At 49.6% G+C, this 24036-nt stretch overlaps 2 protein-coding genes and 3 pseudogenes across 2 annotated transcripts; all 5 read right to left on the bottom strand.

Annotated features, from left to right (window-relative positions):
- Positions 1 to 527: 527 nt before the first annotated feature.
- Positions 528 to 3641, bottom strand: LOC101761682 (annotated as a pseudogene).
- A 4077-nt stretch (positions 3642 to 7718) lies between these two features.
- On the bottom strand, positions 7719 to 9653 carry LOC106804103 (annotated as a pseudogene).
- A 2465-nt stretch (positions 9654 to 12118) lies between these two features.
- On the bottom strand, positions 12119 to 14102 carry LOC101756989 (annotated as a pseudogene).
- Positions 14103 to 17699: 3597 nt separating this feature from the next.
- Positions 17700 to 19799, bottom strand: LOC101762098 (flavonoid 3'-monooxygenase). The gene is made up of 2 exons (XM_004956878.4): positions 18866 to 19799; positions 17700 to 18499 (listed from the first exon to the last, which is right to left on the bottom strand). Exons 1-2 carry the CDS (start codon positions 19787 to 19789, stop codon positions 17867 to 17869), a joined length of 1557 nt encoding a protein of 518 aa, XP_004956935.1. The 5' UTR covers positions 19790 to 19799; the 3' UTR covers positions 17700 to 17866.
- Positions 19800 to 20310: 511 nt separating this feature from the next.
- Positions 20311 to 22415, bottom strand: LOC101762511 (flavonoid 3'-monooxygenase). The gene is made up of 2 exons (XM_004956879.3): positions 21338 to 22415; positions 20311 to 21264 (listed from the first exon to the last, which is right to left on the bottom strand). Exons 1-2 carry the CDS (start codon positions 22253 to 22255, stop codon positions 20632 to 20634), a joined length of 1551 nt encoding a protein of 516 aa, XP_004956936.1. The 5' UTR covers positions 22256 to 22415; the 3' UTR covers positions 20311 to 20631.
- Between the last annotated feature and the right edge of the window lie 1621 nt (positions 22416 to 24036).

Genomic DNA, 24036 nt, shown 5'->3' on the forward strand with positions numbered 1-24036 from the left:
GGCTGCACCAGTTTGCAGACACAGTTACGTTTTCAAGCATGGGACTGGGAACCCATCTCAAGCAGGAAGAAGTAGCCCAATTCTGTTTAGATGCCTCACAGCAGTAAGTTCTTACTGTCGCACACGCTGCTGCCGAATTGCTGATACCGTGATCGATCGAGAACATGCAGAGACAGATCCTCTGCAGTTCGAACTCTGTACTGGAGGGCACCTCACCTCCGCTTCAGGATGGCAGTGCAAGAGGCAACGGACGCGGTCACCATTGGCGTCCGCCTCCAAGGCTCCAACTAGACTACTAAACGCGGTGGCTCTGACCTTGGCCGGCGACAGGTGTGAAGGTTTGGCGCGGAGGCATGGCGAGGGAACACTCAAGTCAGCGCGTGCATCCAATGCTCAGGCCATGAGATGAGGCAATAAGGGAACACTCAAGTCTAATTAATATCTTGTAAAATCCTGCACACACACCGTAGCTCACTTACTCACCCCATTTCAGACACATGCCAACAAATGCACGTAGTACAGGGATTTCAAGCCCCCGCATACAGCATTGCGGGCAGCTTGGGCTCGACAATGGCCTCGAGCAGGACCTTGCGTGGAAGCGTAAGCTGGTAGGTCTCCTCCATGCACAGATTCTCCTCAGTCATCCCATCCGAGAGCCTACACGCGAAGCCGTGCAGCAGGTTGGCGAGACTCAGCGTGACCTCCCTCAGCCCGAGGGTGTACGCCGGGCACATCCGCCGGTCTAACCCGAACGGCAGCATCTTGAACTTGAAGTCCGGCTCCTCCGCCGCTGCAGCGGCCTTGCTCCCGGCGAACCGCTCCGGCCTGAACTCCTCGGCCGCGTCCCACAGGGCAGGGTCTCGGCCGATGGCCCAGGCGTTCACGAGCGCCGTCGTGCCGGCGGGGATGTCGTAGCCGCCCACCGACACGTCCTCGCGGGCCAGGCGCGGCACCAGCATCGGCGCGGCCGGGTGCGCGCGCAGGGTCTCCTTGATGATGCAGTCGATGTAGGGGAGGTGCGGGAGGTCGCTCTCCCTGACCAGGCGGTCGCGGCCGACGACACGGTCCAGCTCCGTGGTTGCCTTGGTTAGGAGCTCGGGGTTCTTGAGGAGCTCCGAGACAGCCCACTCGATGGTCATCCAGGACGTATCCGTGCCTCCGATGATCAGGTCCTGAGCCCCAAAACAGAGATGCATTTCTCAGTTCTCACAATTAAACAACCATGCATGTCTCGAACTAGTTAAAATGGGAAGGGAATTATGGGATCACCTGTGTGAGAGCCTTAACATTGTCCCTGCTGAGCCGCCGCCGCTCGTTGTGCTCGTCGAGGACGCGCTCGAGAAACCGACCAAACTGTCTGCTCATCTTCTTCGTCCTCCGAACGATACTCCTCAGGTCCAGCCAATCCAGCCACGACACATAATTGCCAATATTTTTAGTGACCGTGACTTAGCCCGATTTTCATCAAGAAGAAAATAGCTTACAGACACAATCTCAACGAATCCAAACAGAGCTTGACTAGCATGAGAGCACAAAGGATTAAAGAAAGAGAAACACTGGAAAAACACACAAACAACCACCACACGACTCAAAGCAACAAAGAGGAAGCATAATCGAACCCACAAACCTAGACACAACCACTCTCCTGAATCTGCCAAAAGATACAACCTCGTCAAGGACACTAAAGGTCTCAGAACCGCAATGGTGGCAAAACATACACCCAGACATTAGGATCACGGCGATAAAGCATCCGCCCAAACATAACAGCGGTGGCAAAGCATCCACCCAACCAGCACGACCATAACGGCAAAGCATCCGCTCGAAGCAACCAACGACGGTGGCAAAGCATCCGCCAGAGAAGAGGGGGCGGCAAAGCATCCGCTAGGCAACGACAACCTAAGCAACCCGGGCGAGGTGGACGAATGGAAGCGAAGGCAGGCGCAGAAGAAGACACTTCCTAAGGAGAGCAGACGACCACCACGAGGACCCTAACCAGTTGGAGACGACTGGGGGCGGCGTTCAGCAATGATCCCTGAAGTGACGGCAGCAAGAACCCGCAGAGCTTCCAAGACAATGCCTCAAGGGAGGAGGCGATGCCACTGGCGCCGTCATCGTCCGACCAACACAGTCAAAGCTTTCACTGGAACCTCACCGGAGGGGAGGGAAAAGGGGAATGAATGGTGCCTTCAAGAAGGGAAGCGGCGCTCGGGGGCGTCGCCGTCATTGATCCGCAAGCAGGCACAAGGCTTTCGCCTACACCCTGTTCCCTCCCCAGACCACCGCCACCAGGAGCGCAGGGACCACCGGGCTCTAAGGAGCTGAAGAATGCCGCTACAAACATGACCTGGGATAGCCAGTTGGCTGGTCCCCCGCCGGCGGAAGATGGCGCAGCCACCAGAGAAGGGTTGGGGGGAGGGGCGGCCACCCGGCCGATCATGCGGCAGCGGCGCACGGAGCCCTGCCCCCGACGTACCCGACAGCTAGGGAGACAGCGACCACCCTTGCCGCCTGCCCACCGATAGCGGAAGGGGTGGCAAGGGGAGGGACACAAATCCGGCTGCCGGGGAGGCAGCAACCTCCCGGCCGTGGTCCCCTATCCTCCGATCGGCGGAAGGGGCAGTACGCGGCAGTCATCGTCAGGAAAGGGACCCTCACGCCAAGGATGTGTAGATCCGAGCTTAGGGGAGGTGGATCTACCACTGGCGGCCGGCGGCCGGTGGTGGACCCAGGCAACCGGCGGTGCCTAGGGTTTGCAGAGCGAGAGTGGAGAGGGAGAGAGGAGGAGGGAAAGGGAGGGAGAGAGCGTGACGTGAGGGTTGGCTTCGGCACCACTGTTGGCTCCCCCCCCCGGATTCAGGGGGGTGGGGTTGGTGGGGGGGGGGGGGTGGCGCGGTCGAGAGGCGGATGGTTTCTCGCAGAGCGTTTGCATAAGAGTTGTGCCATAATCGCCAATATTAAACGCGCTGTTAAGCGCGAAGAACTCGTCGATGAGCTCCCTGAACTCGGCAGGCGTCGCCGCCGGCGGCATGCCGCCCCCCTCCGCGGCGGCGTCCTCCGCCTCCACGTACTTCTTGCCCAGAACCATGCGCGAGATCACGCCGAGCGCCGCCATCTGCAGGTGTCCCTTGAGCCGCACCACGCTCCCTGACGCCCCGCGCAGGTCTCGCAGCAGCGCACGGACCTCCTCGTCGCGGATGTACTCGAGCGACTCGACCCACTTGGCGCTGAAGAGCTCGGCGGTGCAGATCCTGCGGGCCTGGCGCCAGTACGCGCCGTAGGGGGCCCACAGGATGTCAGAATAGTCGTACGTGGTGTGCTTGCCGACGGCGAACCTCGGGCGGTCAGCGAATGCCGCGTCGTGGGTCTTGAGGAAGAACTTGGCCATCTCCGCGGACGAGCCGATGACGACGGGCATGGAGCCGAACCAGAGCTGCACGAGCGGCCCATAGCGCCTGGAGAGCTCGCGGGTGGTGCGGCAGCTCGCCCACCAGGTTGAGGTTGCCGATGACCGGCCATGGCCTGGGGCGCGGTGGGAGGTTGTAGGTGCGGCGGCCGCGGGATTGGATGATGGTTTTGAGGAAGAGCGCGGTGATGACGACAAGCACGGCGGCGACGAACGCAGCCCATGGCGATAACTCCATTGAAGATGTGTACGCTTGCTTACGGCGTGGATCTACGAGGTATTAGCTACACACTTCTGCTTCTGGAAAGAAAACAGCGGAACGACAGAATAGAGGTCAGTGCGATCGTATAACCTGTGGGTCGACTCTGTTGAAGGATGAAGGCTGCTGGGCATGCGATAGCGGTTTGTTTTAATTAAGGAAATTATCCGGTTTTAACATTCACAATTGAATGTAAAATTATCCGGTTTTAACATTCACAATTGAATGTCTACGTTCACAAAGAACAAATCAGGACTAGGTACATGAGTACTTAGACTCCATACCTCAACACGATGATCAAAGAAAAATAAGAAAGCAAGCTACTAAGAAAGAAAGCTAAAAAGATTAAGTTTCAAACTTCTTCTATGCTCTTACTTTCATCTAGTAATGGGCCTTGTGCAGCAACTAATCATTTCCATCTATCATTTTCTTAGAAACTTTAGAAGTTAGGATGATCCTGCTCGATGACCAACTGTTTCTTGTTGATTTCTTGTCGTATAGAAACTGTACTTAGTCAATCTCTACCATGCACACTAGCAGTATATCGAAACCGCCATCCCACCAAGCTGAACAGGTACCGCCATCCCAAGGACTCTAAAACGGCACTCAAGAGGAAAGCGATACCAAGACGCTGCCGCCGCCCGAACCTGCTTCGGTTCTTCGGTTTTTACCTAGAAAAAGTCCCTTGGGTCAAGGTCCTCACCGCAACGCCTTCAACAAGGGGCACGATACATCATGGCACCGTCGTCACTGGCACCGGTCATAGCTTTGTCCTGAGAACCTCAACACCCTGACAACCACCAAACTTTGATGGCTGCTGCCAAAGCCGGCCGCCCGCCATCGCCACCCTCCATCTGCCACCCTCCGTTTGCCGCCACGCTCGCTTGTAGTCGCCACGAGCCGCGTTCGAGCGGATCCACGGCGAACTCCCCACGGTGGCGGTCACCGGAGGCTAAGACGCCCTCCCCCGAGCTTAGCCCAGGGTAGGCTCACCGCCGCGGGCTGGGCAACCGAAAGGTTCGGCTCACTTAGTCACTTGGAAATTGGAATCCTCACTCTCAGATAAATTTGGCAACGGATCGGATGAACACTTACCGTCATGTGTGAGCGTGACTGCAATTTGGTTTGGTTCTACAGGCACGCAGTAGCGGGAGGTTACGATCTTGACTCGCCCGTTCTTCTACAGGGATGCTGTAGCGAGAGATCGCCATCTTCACAATCTGCTAAACTGATCCCTGTTTGTAGAATAAGAATAAGAATAGCAATGGCTCTTTATGCTAGCTATCTGTCTTATCTTCCAAGTTGTATATGGTGGAAACTGGAAAGTGATTTTGATCGGACTCGAAGATAATGACAGGATATGTTTTTCTGCCTGTTTGAAGAGAGAGAAAAAAGATCTTTTCTGAAATTTGCAGGCCCATTACTCGTTTACATTTTATTTTAATCGAGGGCTCTCCCCCATTTCCATTACTGATAACGGAAATATCAGATTATCGGGTACAGATAGAGAGAGGTAGAAGTGCAGAAGAGAGTACACCTAGGCTACCTATCCTGATTCAGGCAAGCGCCCAAGGATTGGGAGTTTGATAAGTACAAGTTTTCCACGTTCAGTGGCTATTACAGATCAAATCTTCGTTAAAGGTATTCATGGCAAAAGCACATCTTGCTGGATCATCAGACCTCCTCTTCCGGTTCTTCGTCTTCGGTAGGGGTCTCGTCATTAGATGGCATCCGTCTTGGCAGTTCACTCCTCTGATTGGCCATCACTTGACATGCTACCGACAGCAGCACCCCGATGCTTTCCTTCAGCTTGTCCTGGAAATCCGACTTGTACAGCACTGTCCAGAAGTCATTAACGAGCAGGCATAACATATTATTTCAGCTGGATGGTTTATTCGTTTGTTTTAAAAGCATGCCTTATTTCTTGTTTTCCACATTGCCCAGCAAATAGCCGCTAGTCCAAACGGGAAGGTTTCCTGCCCATTTGGTATTTAGCAACCCAGCTCCAATACCGATTCAGATTGGATGGAATGTCATTGGCCCCAATGCATTGGGCCACTATTCCCCACACCACTCTCGCTACCGGCCGGGAACAGATGATTTAAATTTTAAGGCTCACCACAGAATTGACAGAAAGGGTCACCCTGCCATTTCCTTCGCATCATATTGTCTTTGTTGAGTATGGCACCATTTTCCATCAGCCATAGGAAGATCTTAAATTTATATGGGACCTTAGCTTTCCATATTCTCGAGGTTCCCCAGAATCGCTAATGGTCAGGTGATCATAAGCCGTTCTGACGACTCTGATTTTCATATGCTTCCCCCATTTCCACCGATTTTCATCTTGGTCTGCGGTTAGATTGTTGTTTAGCACCGTGTTGCTTAGTGACTGCCATTGATCAAACAGAAAGGAAAGGAGGGCAACCACCCATAACTCGTTCACATGTCAAATTATCTTTCTCCTCAACAGCTGACAGGTCGTTCAAACACGGGCTACAGCCTGCTGGATCACTGTCAGTGTGCTTGGTGTGATCAGGTTTGCGAAACTACAGTACATCATATCTCTTTCTTTCCTGCAGCTTCAGTACGGTGGTATGGTACTCGGTATTAGTGAGCAGCGGCTTAGGCAACCTCACCCCTAAGACTCCAGTGGAGATTACTCAGGAGGAGTTTGGATACTAGGTGCTAAACTGTCGCAGTGTCCAATTGAATGTTCGGATACTAATTAGGAGGACTAAACATGAGCTAATTATAAAACTAATTACGGAACCCTGTGCTAATTCGCGAGACGAATCTATTAAGCCTAATTAATCCATCATTAGCAAATGGTTACTGTAGCACCATATTATCAAATCATGGACTAATTAGGCTTAATAGATTCGTCTCGCGAATTAGACTCCATCTGTGCAATTAGTTGTAATTAGCCTATGTTTAATACTCATAATTAGCATCCAAACATCCGATGTGACAGGTGCTAAACTTTAGCGGGGTGTATGCGTACGGAAGATTTTGAATTTCTTTCTTTTATCCTAGTTATTTTCTTTTGCATTAGAGTTTCTGATGTCTTAGCTATATGTGCTTGGAACATGTGCCTAATGTGATAGCGCGGTAGCTACTTCTGTAATAACTTTGGTCTTATGCATCTTCGACAAAAGATGTCTAAAGCCGGGATGTATCTTCCATTATCTAAAAAAAGCACCTCCAATGATGTCCAACACGTATTTCTGATAACTAATTTTGGGAACAAAAGTGAAAAAACAATATTTCAATCTTATTCCCAACTTTTTCGCGTGTCCGATACCGTCTCTATCTGGAGCCAAATTGCCCACCCCCACCCCCTCACGCTCCCAATCCTAAGGAAGAAAGACCGAGGAAAAAAAAATCCCACGAGTTACTATGCACGTAGGAATAAATAATGCCTATTTATTCCTACATGCATAGTAACTTGTGGGTTGGATGTGTCGCTCTTTGATATGGCACTGTAATACTACTGGATGGGAGTGCTATGAACGTTCATTAAATAACATTCAATCATGTTAGTTTACCAAATGAATGTTCAGTGTAACATCATGCTATTACTACCTCTATGTTAATTAATTATCATGAGAAGCACTAGAAAAAAGATAAGCCATAGAAGTTTTCACTGATCTTACTATTGGTGCCTTTAATTCTCATGAGATACGATAAAAAGGATAAGTTATAAATTCTCAAAGGAAACACATTGAATTTATTTTGCTTCTAAATTACAGACTCGGTCATTGTGGTGACATTGTGGTGACAACAGTCATCGTACCTGTTTAATTTCCTTCCAATACCTCCAGTGCTATTATTCTTAGGCCATCACCAACAACTGCTGACTTTGAAGAGAGAGAAAAGGCCATCACCAACAGCTGCTGACTTTGAGCTAGAAGAGAGAGATAAGAAACAGGGCAGCTTCGATTGAGCCAACTGGCGTGCTGTGAGAGAGGTAAGCTTGGGAAACGTACGAGCTAAGCACGGAAGGAAGTGCTAGCCGCTTTGTTTTTCACTGTTCATCGATTAAAAAACTCGATGAGCTATCTCCACGCTACCCCATAGGAGACGCCCTTATAAGTTATAAGAACTCACCACAACATTCACCGCATGCCAAAGCATGCATATACTTACAGATATTAATCATCTGTTATCTATGATCTATGTACGGCTATATGGGATTCATGACAGCCTCCAGAGGGATCTTACGCGGCATCGCGAGTAGGAAGGTCTCCTCCATGCTCAGCTGCTCCACTGTCATGCCATCCGGGAGCCTCCATGTAAAGCAGCGCAGAAGGTTGGCGATGCTCAGAAGGGTCACCTTCGGTCCCAGGCTGAGCCCAGGGCACATCCGCTGGCCGGCCGGACCCGAACGGCAGCAACTCAAAGTCTTGCCCCTTCACGTCGACCTCGCTCCCGATGAACTGTGCCGGGCAGAACTCCTCGGGCGCGTCCCACAGCGCAGGATCACGGCCAATAGACCACACATTGACGAACACGTTGGTGCCGGCGGGGATGTCGTAGCCGTCCACGGAGGTGTCCTCGCGGGCAAGGTGGGGCGCCAGCACCGGCGCAACCGGGTGCAAACGCAAGGTCTCTTTGAGGACAGCCTCCATGTAGGGGAGGTGGGAGAAGTCTCTCTCCGTGACTAGGCATTCGCGGCCAACGACGCGGTCTAGCGCCTCCGTGGCCTTGGCTAACGACTTAGGGTTCTTGAGGAGCTCTGAGATGGCCCACTAGATGGTCATAGTGGTAGTATCTGAGCCTCCAAGGATCATGTCCTGCACCATAACAGAGTTGCACACTGGGAAAAATTAAATGGACATCTTTGGTAAAATCTATATGTTGCATCATAGTATATCTTTTTCAATTGACACGTCGTGCATGAGAGCTAAACAACATGGTCAACTGATCATTAGAAATTAAAAAAAAATCCTAGTACGAATCACCTGTGTGAGGGCCTTAACATTGTCCCTGCTGAGCTGGACCTCAAGGTTAGGGTCATCGGCCAGCTGCAGCAGCACGTCCACCATGTCTCTTACCACGAACCCCTCTCCCTCGAGCCGTCGCCGCTGGTTGTGCTCGTCCAGGATATGGTTCAGAAACTGGTCAAACATACTGCTCGCCCTCTTCATCCTCCCGACGTACCCCTGCAGGTCCAGCCACGGTACAAAATCACCAATGTTAAAAACACCATTCAGCGCGAACAACTCATCCACCATCTCCCTGAATTCTGCCGGCGTCATCCTCGGCGGCGAACCATCCTCGGCGGCCGCCTCCTCTTGGATGTACTTCATGCCGAGAACCATGCGGGATATCACGCCGAGCGTCATCATCTGCAGGTAGCCCCTGAGCCGCACGACGCGCCCGGCTCCGGACGCCGCGCGCAGGTCGCGCAGCATCCCGCGCACCTCCTCGTCGCGGATGTACTCGAACGACTCGAGCCGCCTGGCGCTGAAGAGCTCCATGGCGAAGATCCTGCGCGCCTGGCGCAGGTACGCGCCGTACTGGGACCACATGATGTCCGAGGAGTCGTACGCGGTGTACTTGCCGATCGAGAGCGTCGGGCGGTCGGAGAACGCCGCGTCGTTGGTCTTGAGGAAGAACCTGGCCATCTCGGCGGACGAGCCGACGACGACGGGCATCGACCCGAACCGGAGCTGCATGAGGGGGCCGTACTGCTTGGAGAGCTCGTGGATGGAGCGGTGCGGTAGCTCACCTATGAGGTTGAGGTTGCCAATGATCGGCCATTGGCTTGGGGCCCGGTGGGAGGTTGTAGGCGCGGCGCCTGCGGGAAACTATGGTTTTGATCTTGGCTTCGAGTGTAAAGTAAACCTCTCCTTGAGTCAATTACTTGAGCTGTGGAAATCCTAAATAATGTAACACACATCCGCTGTCCTTTCACGCCATATGCGTGGATCCGTGGGTTGTTCCTTCGTCTGATTCAACCCTGATTACGATATGCGTACTCCACTAGCTTAGCATCAACTAAGTAGTCGCAGTCAAGTCTGCATCCACGTAGTTCCACGAGCTAGGTTTTTTATTTGGGTATATATATATTCGGGCGTGTGGGTGGAGGTCTTCGGTGATCTTGCTTCTTCGGTGGTGGTTCGGTGTCTGTTTCAGTGATGCTGAATGCTTCACCTGGCAGCTCCTTTTATAGCCGCAGCAGAGGCTTCAGGAGTCTCCTCCTCTTTTGTCGAACACTATTCAAATTTACGGCGCTATTGAAATTCAGCTCACTATTCAAAATGGGGATATGAATAGTGCCCGAGCACTCACCAGGGAGTGGGTGGAGCACCTCAGGATGGGTGAAAAATATGGCGGCACTATGCGCGCACTATTCTGGGCACTTTGGAATTATGGTGGGTGGATGGTGGATGCGGTATGCGCTTGATTAATTAGTAGTATGCGGATTATATGTATGCGTGCAGTTCTCAGGATCTTTTGCGGGTTGGCGAGACCGAAAATTTCAGCCGGACGTGCTGCTATGCTTGTGCTAGTCCTACTCGATACTCACCGCATGCGTCGCTGGCTCGCTTCAGAACCAGGCCAGCCCGATCTTCACCCTCACCGTCCCCAGCCACGCTCACACAGGACTCAGGCTCTACCGTCTCCCCAGGCAGTTCCACCCGAAGGGAACACTTCTCTACGCACACAGGGTTCTCCTCAAACACCGCTACCAGGGCTAACACGAGAACGACACACATAGAGGTTTCTCCTCTAGGGTCCCTAGCGTAGAGATATCGCCCCATACGAACGAGCTTAAAGGAAGGCAGGGATACTACTAAGATAGCTTAATCCATTTCCACGGGACAAGCTTACACGCAGCTTTCCCTTTCAGGAAACCCCAAGCACTTAGCACAAACCTTGATTACCTTACAAATCGAGGGACGAGCTTCGACGGCCTCCCTTTATTCTAGTAGTACAAAGGTGGTGGAGTAATACAACGGTAGTGGGTGATTCTACTAATGGTGGCTAATTATTCCTCAGAGCACTTCCGAGGTAGTGGATGTCTTCATGCAGTATTTGGATGGCAAGTGGAGTGTGGGTGGAGGTCTTCGGTGATCTTGCTTCTTCGGTGGTGGTTCGGTGTCTGCTTCGGTGATGCTGAATGCTTCACCTGGCAGCTCCTTTTATAGCCACAGCAGAGGTTATGGGAGTCTCCTCCTCTTCTGTTGCCTGGACAGCTGGACGACACTCCGTGCTTCAATAATTATCCTAGCTACAGTAAAGTCACTGTTTATTCCTTTTGTCTTATCCTCTATCGCGTACTGTCTTCTCGTGACATTCTGGATGCTGCTTGGTATGGTCTTCCACGCCCGAATGATTGACGTCGCAGACTTCAATCATATATATATATAGTTGTTGTTGTTTTCTTTACCTAGCTTGGAGATTAATAATGCAATATTTTTTACTGGACTAAAAATGCAATCGTAGTATCATAATATTGTAAGAAGCCACCACATTAATGGAAAAAAGAGAAAATAATATAGACAGTTGGATTTTATGATGTTCTAATGCTCTAGATTAACCAGAAGAGCTCATGTCAAATATGATTAATAAATACATAAAATTAGAATAAAAATAATGAAATTATTAGTTGATTATATGAAATTGGAAGCAATGTGGACTGTTCAGTTAAGATTGCGAGTAAATGCACATGAAAGATGAGTCAGATGCCGACAACGTCAGTCATGAATATTTCTTCCAACATTGAGTAAAATCAAGAACCACCAATGCTACACATGCTCTAATCATTTGACCACTCCACAATTCCAAAATTCCAAGTAGAGTATGCTTAAACAAGCACAACACAACAAGTAAATAACAATATACTATGAACACTTGAGTGCATAGGATATTATATAGAAAAATGGTCAACCAATTATTTGAAAACCACGGACTAAAACATGGGCTTCAATGTTAAATTCCCCAAAAAATTTTATTTGTTTCAAATCTATTAGACCATTTTAGTGAAGTTAGATTTTTGAACATACTTTGTGATCCATACTGATAAACACTTAAGAAACTCCACTTCACTTACCCTCTTGGTTCAAACTAATAATCTTAGGCCTTAATAAATTAGGCATGCAGGCCACGCCTAAATGGATATCCTACGCAATTATTAGAATCTAATATCGCAACCCCTCTCACTACTACATTTGAATTAACACTATCCATACCTTCTCGATTAGTCGGTCAATATGGAAATATCCACAATGTTTGCATCCCTAGAAATATGTACCATATATATATTTTTTAAAAATGTACCATATTTTAGCAAAGGATCAAAGACAACCGTTCTTCGTGTGGATAGATATCTTATTGAGTTAAAACATTATATGAACGGTTGGTCTCCACAAGACACAAAACATTAGCTTCCAAGAGCTTGGACACAACACGTCCTCCACTTCACACACATGCCAACACAGGTACGGACATCAAGCACCCGTATACAGGTGGGACGGTAGCCTATAGGCTCCACGAGGGCCTCGAGAGGGATCTTGCGTGGCATCGCAAGCTGGTAGATCTCATCCATGCACAGCTCCTCCTTCCCTGATGCCATTCGGCAACCTCCAACTAAAGCTGTGGAGCAGGTTGGCGAGACTCAGTGTCATCACTTTCATCCCAAGGCTATAACCAGGGCACATGCGCCGGCCGGACCCAAAAGGTGTAGGAATCTACATTTTTTAACTTAACTAAAATAGGATCATTGACACCCAAATATGAACACAACTTAGGTAATTGAGTCAGAAGCACAACCAGTGGCAACATTGTGCGATTAGAGTTGGGGACGAAGCTGGGGATGCAGTCGCCGTAGTTGTACTAGCTCGTAGGAGATCTTGCCTTCCTTCTGGCCTCCACCTCGACTGGCCAGGGACGGCGAGAGTAGAATGGCGGCAGCCTTCAGATGACTCCAGCGTCGTCGGGATCGGGATGGCAATGTAAGGTGGCGTGCATGGGTTTTGGAGTTCGTTGGACTAACAAAACCAACTGGGCCACCCTCCTTTTATATGATGCTAGGTGATCTGGGACCGCAACCACGAGTTGGTTACGCCTCCGATCAAGGCGCGAGGCGGCGCATCGCGAGTCCGAGAGTCCTGGGTGTTTTCCTTATCCCCTCCTTTTTCTCGGCCTTTTTGACCACCTTTGAAATTTTCCAACAAAAGGCACCAGGTCAAAGTATTGTCCCTTCATGTTGATCTTGCTCCCAACAAACCGCTCTGGTTGGAACTCCTCGGGTGTGTCCCATGATGTGGGGTCATGACTGATGGACCACACATTGACGAGCACAATTGTGCCTGTGGGGATGTCGTAGCCGTCAATGGAAGCATCCTCTCGGGACAAGTGTGGAGCCAACATGGGTGCAGGGGGATGCATGCGCATGGTCTCCTTGATGATAGCTTCAACGTAGGGGAGGTGTGGGAGGTCCTTCTCCGTGACCAAGCGGTTGCAGCTAACGACATTGTCCAATTCCTTAGTAGCCCGGGTTAAGAACTCAGGGTTCATAAGGAGCTCCGAGACAGCCCACTCTATGGTATTTAATGAAGTATCCATCGCGCCAACAATCGAATCCTGCACAAGGAGAGAGTTGCATGGTTATTTGAGTGTAGGTGTAGCGCACCAGGAGAGAGTTGCATGGTTATTTGAGTGTAGGTGTAGCGTAGTGGGCGCCAATAGATAATGTTTGTTGATTGTTCAATGATTCATATAGCTTGACGAGATGTGACTCCACCCATCATATTTCTTCTTTTTTGTTTGCAATGACATGTTGTGCATGAGTGGGAAACAACCTAGTAATCTTATACTTCAAAAGGAAAAAAGAAAGATACTATCTGGGTGTGAAATTGTGAGATCACCTATGTGAGGGCCTTAATGTTGTCCCTGCTGAGCGGGACCTCAAGATTAGGGTCATCAGCCAGCTGCAGAAGCACGTCCACCATGTCCCTTGCCACGAACTTGTCTGCTTCGAGTCGTCGCCGCTCGTTGTGCTCGTTTAGGACATGCTCCAGAAACCAATCGAATATTTTGCCCGTCCTCTTCATCCTCCTAACGTAGCCCTGCAGGTCCAACCAGTCCAGCCATGGGATGAAATCGCCAATGTTAAACACACCATTAAGCTCGAAGAACTCATGCATCATCGCCCTGAACTCAGCGGGCGTCATCACCGGTGGTGATCCCCCTTGCCGACCGCCTCCACTTCGACGTACTTCCTACCCAGAACTATGCACGAGATCACGCCGAGCGTCGCCATGTGCAGGTAGTCCCTGAGCGTCCCATGAGGTTGAGGTTGCCGATGATCGGCCACGGCTTGGGGTCCGGCGGGAGGTTGTACGAGTGGCGCCCGCGGGAAACTATGGTTTTGAGGAAGAGCGCGGTGATGAGCACGACGGTGAGGACCGCAGCCCATGGCAGGAGCGCCATGAATTAATGTGTCAGTGCTTGCTTTGAGGTTTCAGTGGTGGTCAAGGCTAAGCAACGGGTTTATCTTCTCCTGAAATGTGAGGGTTGTGACTTGTGAGCTTAAAAGAGTAAGCTGGTAACTTCTTCCCTTTCTTTACTTGTGTGAGGGTACGCGTGCGGTTACTTGTGTTGTAAAATTGTACTACTAAGGATAATTGGCTAGATTCTTCAGATGTTGAGTCAATTATTACTTATCTATGAAAAATTTGGACATGAAAATAGTAATTTGGACTAAGAGTTACCATAATTATTTAGCGTTAAGTTGTTTTTTTGTAAATTATGGTACAATCGATTTATCCTTTCACATAGCACGCCATACGCGTGGATCGACCATGCACTAAATCCCTTCATCTGATTGAAATGTCTGCTTGATTAGGCTATGCATACTCCAGGTATATAGGCGTCAGCTGATTAGTCTAAGTCAAGTCGGCATCCATGTTGTTTCACGTCATCACGTGTTATTTATTTTAGCCGGGGGTATATAGGTCGTAGTTCATGTTCGGATAAATCTACAATATACCGGGGGGTATATGTAGGTAGTTCTTGTTCTTGGAATTTACTAGGTGTCAGCGTCGCATCAGTGGCACATTGTGGAACCATGAAGTTATTCCTAGGGATATTGTAGAATCTTGGTTTATCTTAGAGATTAAAATTTTAATTGATTATAAACTTTATAGCAGAATGTCAATAAAAGTTGTTTGATTCAAAAACTCGAGTTTGTTTACTTCTCAATAAAATGCGAGGATGGTGACGGCTTAATATCTTTGGGGGCTCCAGTAGACCCTCTCTGAACAGGCTACTACCCACCGATCTAGCAGATCCTCTATTAGGCTTCCCATTTTTAGGAGGCCTCCAAATTCCCCCTCCACCCTCCATTCCTAGGGATCTTTAGGGAGCCCTCCATCCATGGGAGCTATTGCTGGAGTTGAAGATATTCTTATGATTCTTAAAAAATAGAGAACCTCCATTTGGTCTTTGATGGTTTTGGTCTGAGGGCTATTGATAGAGTTGCTCCAAGATTCTAATAACTATAACACACTAAGGTTTTTGTATGTGGTTGCACTCGTTACCATATAAAGATTTGCACTCCGGTTTCTAATCCTAGAGACTATAAATGGTAATTCTAGAAAAGTTAAATTCTTAATTTAAAGAGGTAGAGAGCTCTCGCACAACAAATTTTAACTGAGATATTAGAAAGCTCTGTGCTGTGTAGCCTTTCGCAATGGTCAACCAGTTAGGTAACTTCATGATAGCTAGAGACTTCCCCACTTACAAGTAGGTCTTTGAACTTTTGTCCCCCAAATGCTACACAATATTTTACTTGGTAGAGCTTTGGGGAAAATTCGACTAGCCTCCTTCGATGTACAAGCATTGCGCGGCCACTTCACAAGCTCAGTTAAAACATCTTAAAAGACTTACATGCTGGCCTCAATCAAGGAAATACAGGAGGTTTGTGTTCATCCAAATCCATCACCCTGCATTGAGACTACATCATCGTATACTAGCAAACCTTGTTAGTTCAAATAACCATGATGTCAATGGTCATTAATCACCAAAATCTCATGAACCCTATGCTAAGGTCATTGATTGTTCACATATCACGGTTGTATGTGCCGACTGCCTGCCTGCCTGCCATTGGCTAGACTAGTCCATCAACCCGTGCTCCCGCACGGGCTAATGTTTTTAAAAATTATTGTATTTAAAAATTACTTAGAAATTAAACTCCTAACTAATAATCAAAATTTTTTACCTACTACTCTCTCATTTTTCAATACTTCAACATAATACTCATATAGATGTGTACTTATCTTTGTCTAGTTATGATTGATTTTTAATTAGTAATTAATCCATACACTTTTTCATCCACGTTCACATTTTTTTTTCATTTTGTATCGCACCTCCATACATTGTGTTTAGCATAAAAATTAATATTTTTTATCATTTCCTCACATACATGTATAACTGGTCTACATGGTGACACCCATCATGCGTATATACCTTAACTTATTATATCTATATCATCAGTGATATAAATAGGTAATTTAATTAGAGTCATATATTAGTTTACTTTTGAACATTTCTACACTATGCATATGAAGATAATTAGATTAAGATTTAGATGTGTGCTTCAGGTTACTTTTAATAATGATACACGTGGGTAACTTATATACAAATTTAGAATGACATTTAAGTTATGCTTTCATAATAATATGTATGAGTAAATTAGACAAAGATTATGGGTTACTTTAGATTATTTTTTATTATGGCAGAGCCTGATAATTTAGATATAGGTTTAGGGTTTATTTTAGAATATTTTCATAATAATAGTGGTGGGTTACTTTTTGAAAATATAATAAATCAATGACTATGATTATTAGAGTTTAAAGGATTGATGTTTGATGGTTCTGATTTTTATGAGAATTTCTAGGATTTGAATTTTTTTTTCTAGCATGTCTTGTGAGAACTAATTAGGAGTCTCCGGTTAGGAGTCTCCAGTGGAAAAAAATTAGGCCACGCTACTACAAAACTTTACCTTGAGCTACCTCTCATTTGTTAAATATTTGAACATGATACTTATATAGATATATACTTATTATTCTCATTCGATTGTGGTAGATTTTAGTTAGTAATTACTATATAATGTTGCCATCCACATTTATGAACTTTTCACTTTGCAACACACATATGCGCTTGAATGTGTTTAATGGACCCTAAGTTTGAGCTATAATTTTAACATAGAAATTCATATTCTTAGCACTTCATCTATATCTTTATAAATGGTGGCACCCATCACGCGCTTATTTATTATATCATATATTATTATATAATATATCGGTAGCGTAAGAAATAAATGATTTAGAATCATATATTATTGTATATTTTTAATTAAGATGATTTGGGTTAAAATTTAAGGTTACCTCATGTTATTTTTAATAATGACGTATGAGATGCAAATTTAAGGTGTTACTTTAAGTTATTTTTTAAGTATTAGTTGTGGGCAATTTACTTGCAAATTTATGGAGTTATTTTAAATTATTTTTATAATTGTATAAGTGGGTAATTTTGATGAAGATTAGGAGGTTACTTTAGTTTATTTTATATAATGGCAGAGGTGGGTAATTTGGATATAGATTTAGGGAGTTACTTTAGGCTATATTCATAATACCATAGGTGGGTAATTTTTTATAAAACATAATAGATCCAATGGCTATGATGATTTAAGTCGACCGATTGATGGCCAGATGTTTTGCTTTTTTGTGAGAATTTCTAGAATTTCTCTGTCCACATAGGATCGTAGGTGGCTTCACTTAGAGGCTTCAAAAGGAGTATCCAATTAGTAATAGTAAGATATGTTGCTCAGCGTTTGTGTAATTGGGCATCCTGGTAGATTGGTAGAATGAGGTGGCATCAATGTACCATTCTCATATGCTACTGTGTGCACCTAGCAGTATGAAGAAAAGATATGAACCTGTCTACAACTGCAGAGAACATGTTGTTCAGTCTGTAGTGGATTGTTATTACATATATGTATCACGTCTTTAACATTTGCACAGAAGATAGACGTCCTTTCAGTGGCGAGGTATCTTATTGAGTTACACACCATAATATATGGAGCACCATTGATCTAGACATGAGACACAACATAGCTTCCAAGAGCTTGAAAAATAACGTACTCCACTTCACAGTTCACACACATACCAACACACGTACGGACATCAACGACATCAACCACCCAAATAGAGGTGGGCCGGCAACCTAGGTTCGACAGTGGCCTCGAGTGGGAACTTGCGCGGCATCGCAAGGAAGAAGGTCTCCTCCATGCTTAGGTCCTCCACTGTCATACCTTCCGGAAGCCTCCACACGAAGCCATGAAGCAGGTTGGCAAGGCCCAGCGCCATCACTTTCATCGCGAGGCTGTATCCGGGGCACATTCGCCGGCCGGACCCGAACGGCAGCAGCTCAAAGTCCTGACCCCTCATGTCGATCTTTCTCTCGAGGAACCTTTCGGGCCGGAACTCCTCCGGCGCGTCCCACAGCGCAGGGTCACGGCCGATGCTCCACACGTTGATGAACACGGCCGTGCCCGCGAGGATGTCGTAGCCATCCACGCGTGTGTCCTCACGGGCCAGGTGGGGTGCCAGCATCGGCGCGGCCGGGTGCACCCGCATGGTCTCCTTGAGGATGGCATCGATGTAGGGGAGGTGAGGAAGGTCCTTCTCGGTGGCCAAGCGGTCGGGCCCGATGACGTTGTTCAGCTCATCGGTGGCCTTGGCTAAGATCTTGGGGTTCTTGAGGAGCTCAGATAGAGCCCACTCCATGGTGTTTGCAGAGGTGTCTGTGGCTCCGATGATTAGATCCTGCGCCATAGGAGAGTTATTTCATTGTTGACAATTAATAAATGACCATTTAGCTTTGCATAATCTATGTTTGCTGTTCAGTGATTCACTGGTGAATGTATAACTGTGGCGTCATATTGCTTCCTTACCGAAATGAGAATATGAGATTGAAATGATTTGCTAACTTGATCCTTCTCAGAAAAAAAATAAGCTCAATTTTTTGAAATTTTTGCAATATTTTGTTCAGATATGTGAAAACTGTGCTTGTAGATTTGAAAAGCCACTGAATATATTATTATATTTTTAATGAATATATTAAAAATGTGACCAAAGCTAGCTAGGCACGTCAAATTTTTATGCCTAAAGTAGTAATCTAAGAGTAATCACCTGGGTGATAGCCTTAACATTGTCCCTGCTGAGCTGGACCTCAAGGTTAGGGTCGTCGGCCAGATCCTGCAGCACGTCCACCATGTCTTTGGCCGCGAACCTCTCTCCCTCAAGTCGCCGGCGCTCGTTGTGCACGTCCAGGACATGCTCCAGGAATCGATCAAACATGGCGCTCAACTTCTTCATCCTCCTAACGTAGCCCTGCAGGTCCAGCCAATCTAACCAGGGGATGAAATCGCCAATGTTAAACGCGCCGTGGAGCACGAAGAACTCATCCACCATCTCCCTGTATCCGGCGGGCGTTATCACCGGCGGTGAGGCCCCCTCGCCGGCCGCCTCTTCTTCGACGTACTTCCTGCCCAGGACTACGCGCGAGATCACACCGAGCGTCAGCATCTGCAGGGTGTCCCTGAGCCGCACGGTGCGCCCGGATGCTCTGCGCAGGTCGCGCAACATGACGCGCACCTCCTCGTCGCGGATGTGGTCGAAGGACTGGAGCCGCTTGGTGCTGAAGAGCTCGGCGGCGCAGATCCTGCGTGTCTGTCGCAGGTACGGACCGTAGGGGGACCACAGGATGTCGGAGCAGTCGTACGCGATGTACTTGCCGACAGCGAACCTCGGCCGGTCGGAGAACGCCGCGTCGTTGATCTTGAGGATGTGCTTCGCCATCTCGGCGGACGCAGCGATGACGACAGGCAACGACCCGAACCGGAGCTGCATGAGGGGGCCATAGCGTTTGGAGAGCTCGTGGATGGAGCTGTGGGGCAGCTCGCCCATGAGGTTCATGTTCCCGATGATTGGCCATGGCTTGGGGCCGGGCGGGAGGTTGTAGGCGCGGCGGCGGCGGTGCAAAAGTAAGGTTCCGAGGAAAAGAGCAAGGCCAAGGACGATGGCGAGGAACGCGGCCAATGTTGGTAGCTCCATCGATCGAGTGGAGTGAGGTTTAGCTGAGCTGATGAGAGGGTTGGGAGCTTATTATAAGGTGGCGACCTGGTAGTGACTGAAGCTTGTGTTTTACTAAACTGCATTACTGCACAGCTGACCCGTTTTTCAGTGTATCAATTACTGGTGAAAAAAAATATCCAAGCACTTCAGGGACGTCCGGAAATTATAAATGCCGCGTTTAATTTCGAGTATACTACCATCTTACTCCTTGTATGGATTTCTTCATTGGCTGCCTTTATCTGATTGAATGGTTGTTTGCATTCGATCGGTAGGTTATGGAGTACTCAGTACTCTATTAGTCCCAATCATGTCTGCATCCGTGTAGTTCCACGAGGTAATTATTGTAATCAGTTTACTGTTGCAATAGTATTACCTATATATTTATCTTAACAATTGGTTAACGCAAGAAAAAGGAATCAGCTACACAGCAGAGCAATATAAATATGCCTGCAGACTGTTTGACGGTGTCATCACAATCTCTGGTGTTGAGTGTGCGATAAGGAACGACGATGAAGCTAGTATATAGCAGGATATGGAAGGGAAACGATGAGGATACGTCGTTGTTGGCATGTTGCACATGGCTTAAAACTTGTAGTTCAAGATACTGGCCCAAGAAGATGAAAGTGACAGGCTGGGCCACAAAAAAAAAGAGAGAGGAAAAGCTGGGCCATATTCGCAGTTTGCACAGCACGAGAAAGCCAGCTGGGCTAGGCCTTGGATGGCGGTTGTAGAGGTAAAAACTCTGCAAGATGGGCCTTGACAGAACCAGTTGGGTATATATTATTGAAGAAACAGAACCAAATGCAAGTCCAGCCTGTGCATCAAGCAGCAGTGTACAGGTGGGCTGGAAGCTTGGGCTCGACGACGACCTGGAGCGGGAACTTGCGCGGCGTGGACAGCCCGAAGACCTCCTCCATGCTCAGCTCCTCCTTCGTCATGCCATCCGGGAGCCTCCACGCAAACCCGTGCAGCAGGTTGGCGAGGGTCCCCTGGATCACCTTCAACCCGAGGCTGTAGCCGGGGCACATCCGCCGGCCGGACCCGAACGGCAGCATCTCAAAGTCCTGGCCCTTGACGTCGATCTTGCTCCCGACGAAGCGCTCTGGCCTGAACTCCTCGGGCGCCTCCCACAGCGCGGGGTCCCGGCTGATGATCCACGCGTTGACGAGCACGCGCGTGCCCGCGGGGATGTCGTGGCCGCCCACGGACGTGTCCTCGCGCGACAAGCGCGGCGAGAGCAGCGGCACGACCATGTGCAGGCGCATGGTCTCCTTGACGATGGCGTCGACGTAGGGGAGGTGAGCCATGTCCTTCTCCGTGACCCAGCGGCCGCGGCCGATGACGGAGTCCAGCTCCTCGGTGGCCTTGGCGAAGACCTCGGGGTTCTTGAGGAGCTCTGAGATGGCCCACTCCACGATTACTGCGGCGCTCTCGGTGCCCCCGGCGACGAGGTCCTGTACAACAGAAACGATTAATTGAGCACTTTTTTTTTACAGAGTCTGAAATCAATCGGGAACAGAGACAGACCTGCGTGAACGCTTTTACGCTGTCCCTGGTGAATTTCACCTCGAGGTTGGGATCGTCGGCAAGCTGAAGCAGCCTGTCGACCATGTCCTTGGCCACGAACGCGTCCCCCTCGCGCCGCCGCCGTTCGTTGTGCTCCTCCACCACGTTCTCCATGAACCGATCGAACATCTTGCCCACCCTCTTCATCCTCCTGACGTACCCCTGCAGGTCCAGCCACGACAGCCAGGGGATCCAGTCCCCGATGTTGAGCACGCCGTTGAGCAAGAACAGCTCGTCGAGCATCCACCTGAACTCCTTCCACGTTGTCACGGATCCCCCGCCGCTGGCGACCACCTCCCTGTCCACGGCCTTCCGGCCCAGGACCATGCGGGCGATCATGTTCAGGCTCATCGTGGACAGTCGCTCCTTGAGCGGCACGACCTGCCCGGCCGCCCCGTGCAGGTCGCGCAGCAGCGCGCGCACCTCCTCCCTGCGGACGTGCTCGGAGGACTCGAGCCGCCTCGCGCTGAAGAGCTCGTCGGCGCAGATCTTGCGCGCCTGCCGCCAGTAGGCGCCGTACGGGGACCAGGCGATGTTGGAGTAGTTGTAGGTGGTGTACTTGCCCGCCGCCATCTTGGGCCGGTCGATGAACGCCGAGTCGTGGGTCTTGAGGAAGAACTTGGCCATGTCCACGGACGACGCGATGACGACGGGGAAGGAGCCGAACTGCACGCGCATCAGCGGGCCGTGGCGCTTTGCCAGCGCGTCCAGGGAGCGGTGCGGGAGCGCGCCGAGGAGGTTGAAGTTGCCGATCACCGGCCACGGCTTGGGGCCCGGCAGGCTGCTGCACGGCCGGCGCCTGCGTCCGGAGACGGCTCGGAGGAACAGGACCGTGGCGAGCACCACGGCAAGGACGGATGCCCATGCTGGTAGCTCCATTGGAGAGAATGTGATGATGGGTTGACGACGGCTATAGCTTACAGAGGTGATCGCCGGAAGGTACTGTCGTACCGTACTTCAGCAATCAGCACCGTGTGTGCTCATGGATGGGATCGGTTGTAGCTGGACGGGAAAATGGCGACGACTTTAATTTGTTGCGTTGGAGTAGTGCCTGCCAGTGCTGGAGTGCTTGACGACTTCAGCTGACACGAATATTTAACAGTAATGCGGAGTGGACTTGGATTCAAATTAGTAGTAGTAAATCACTACGCCAGAAATAATTTGTGCTGACATGTCGAAATTGGCATACTGGCGGGTGGAATTGGCACCCGCCAGTACAAAGGTGACCGGGATCGCCGGGCTAGTGCCTGCCAGCACAGATAGGATACATCTGTGCTGGTGGGTGCGTTAGGTGGCCCGTCAGCACAAATACTGCTCCCTTATCTCTCCAGGAGCAGGCACCAACGGGGCGGGTATCAACCCGTACCTCTCCCTTGTCTCCTCTTATCTCTATAGGAGGAGGTACCAGTTGGAGCGGCGGCCATGCGGATGGGCCGCGGGTGCTAGGGGCAGTGCGCTCGGGCGGAAGCATCGGCGGCCTGTGGGCGCAGGCACGGGTGCCAGTGGGAGCGGCGACCGGTGGGGCGGGCCTGCGAGCGCGGGGACCGGCGCGCCCGGTTGGATGCAGCGGCGGCCAACGCGCGCAGAGACCGGCGTGGGCAGGCAGGCGGCGTCAGGTGCTCTGTCTCTCCCTTACCTGTTCCTTTCTCTTATCCTCTCCCTCTCTCTACCTTATCTGTTCCTTTCCTCTTCGGTGGAAGGGCGAGCTCCAGCGGCGCCCAAGGGTGAGTGCCGAGGGCGAGCTCCGATGGTGGGCACCAAGGCTGAGCTTCGAGGGCGAGCTTCGGTGGGCGAGCGCCGAGGGCATGCTCTGTCGGCACACCCAAGGGTGGTCGTCAAGGGCGAGCTCTGGCAGGTGTGCAAGGGCGGCGTGGGACCGACGTGACCGGCCGGCGTGAGGTCAGGCAGCTAGCGGGGCTTGACGTGGGCGGACGGCACGAGTATGGGTGGCCGATGGGCGCATGGGCTGGCGCGGGTGACAACGGAGAAGCAGTGCGGAGTCGTGGGACGGTGGCGTGAGGTGAAACGAGCGGCGGCGCTGCCGCGGTTGTAGCAACAGGAGCCGCAGTTGCGACAGCAGGAGCGGCTACAACCATCTTTTTTTTATTATCCCAAAAATATCTTTGCTGGCAGGCTATCTAAACACCAGCCAACGCAAATTGGAATTGCTGTGGCGGGTGGACACCCACCAACACAAGGACTATTTGTGCTGACATTGAGTTCTTAGCGGGTGTGGAATCCGCAAGCAGAAACTGGTTTTGACCGCCATCGAAAAAGTTTTCTAGCGCAGGAATTGAGACTTGAGACTAGGCAATGTATTACAGATTAAAGGCAAGTATATCTTCTTATTGGATAATTAATTACTCTCTCCGTCCCTTATTATTTGTCGCTCGGGAAGCGAGTTTGTGAGCGAAACATGATTTTCTAGAGACAGATAAAAAGGACAGAGGGAGTAGGTGTTAAAGACTTTCGAATGCAACTGGTACTTTGGCACTTTACACCATTCTGATAGGACAGCGCGCCAGCTAGCCCAGCAAAAAGTCAGCTGCCACTAAAATACGACATGTCGCGATTTTTTATCCCTGAAAAGAAATATTTCTATTTGGTACAGCTCGGCCTTTAGTTAATTTGTTTAGACCAGTCTCAGCAGGAGCTTCATG

This window comes from Setaria italica, chromosome II, assembly GCF_000263155.2.
Source record: "Setaria italica strain Yugu1 chromosome II, Setaria_italica_v2.0, whole genome shotgun sequence".
Taxonomy (NCBI): domain Eukaryota; kingdom Viridiplantae; phylum Streptophyta; class Magnoliopsida; order Poales; family Poaceae; genus Setaria; species Setaria italica.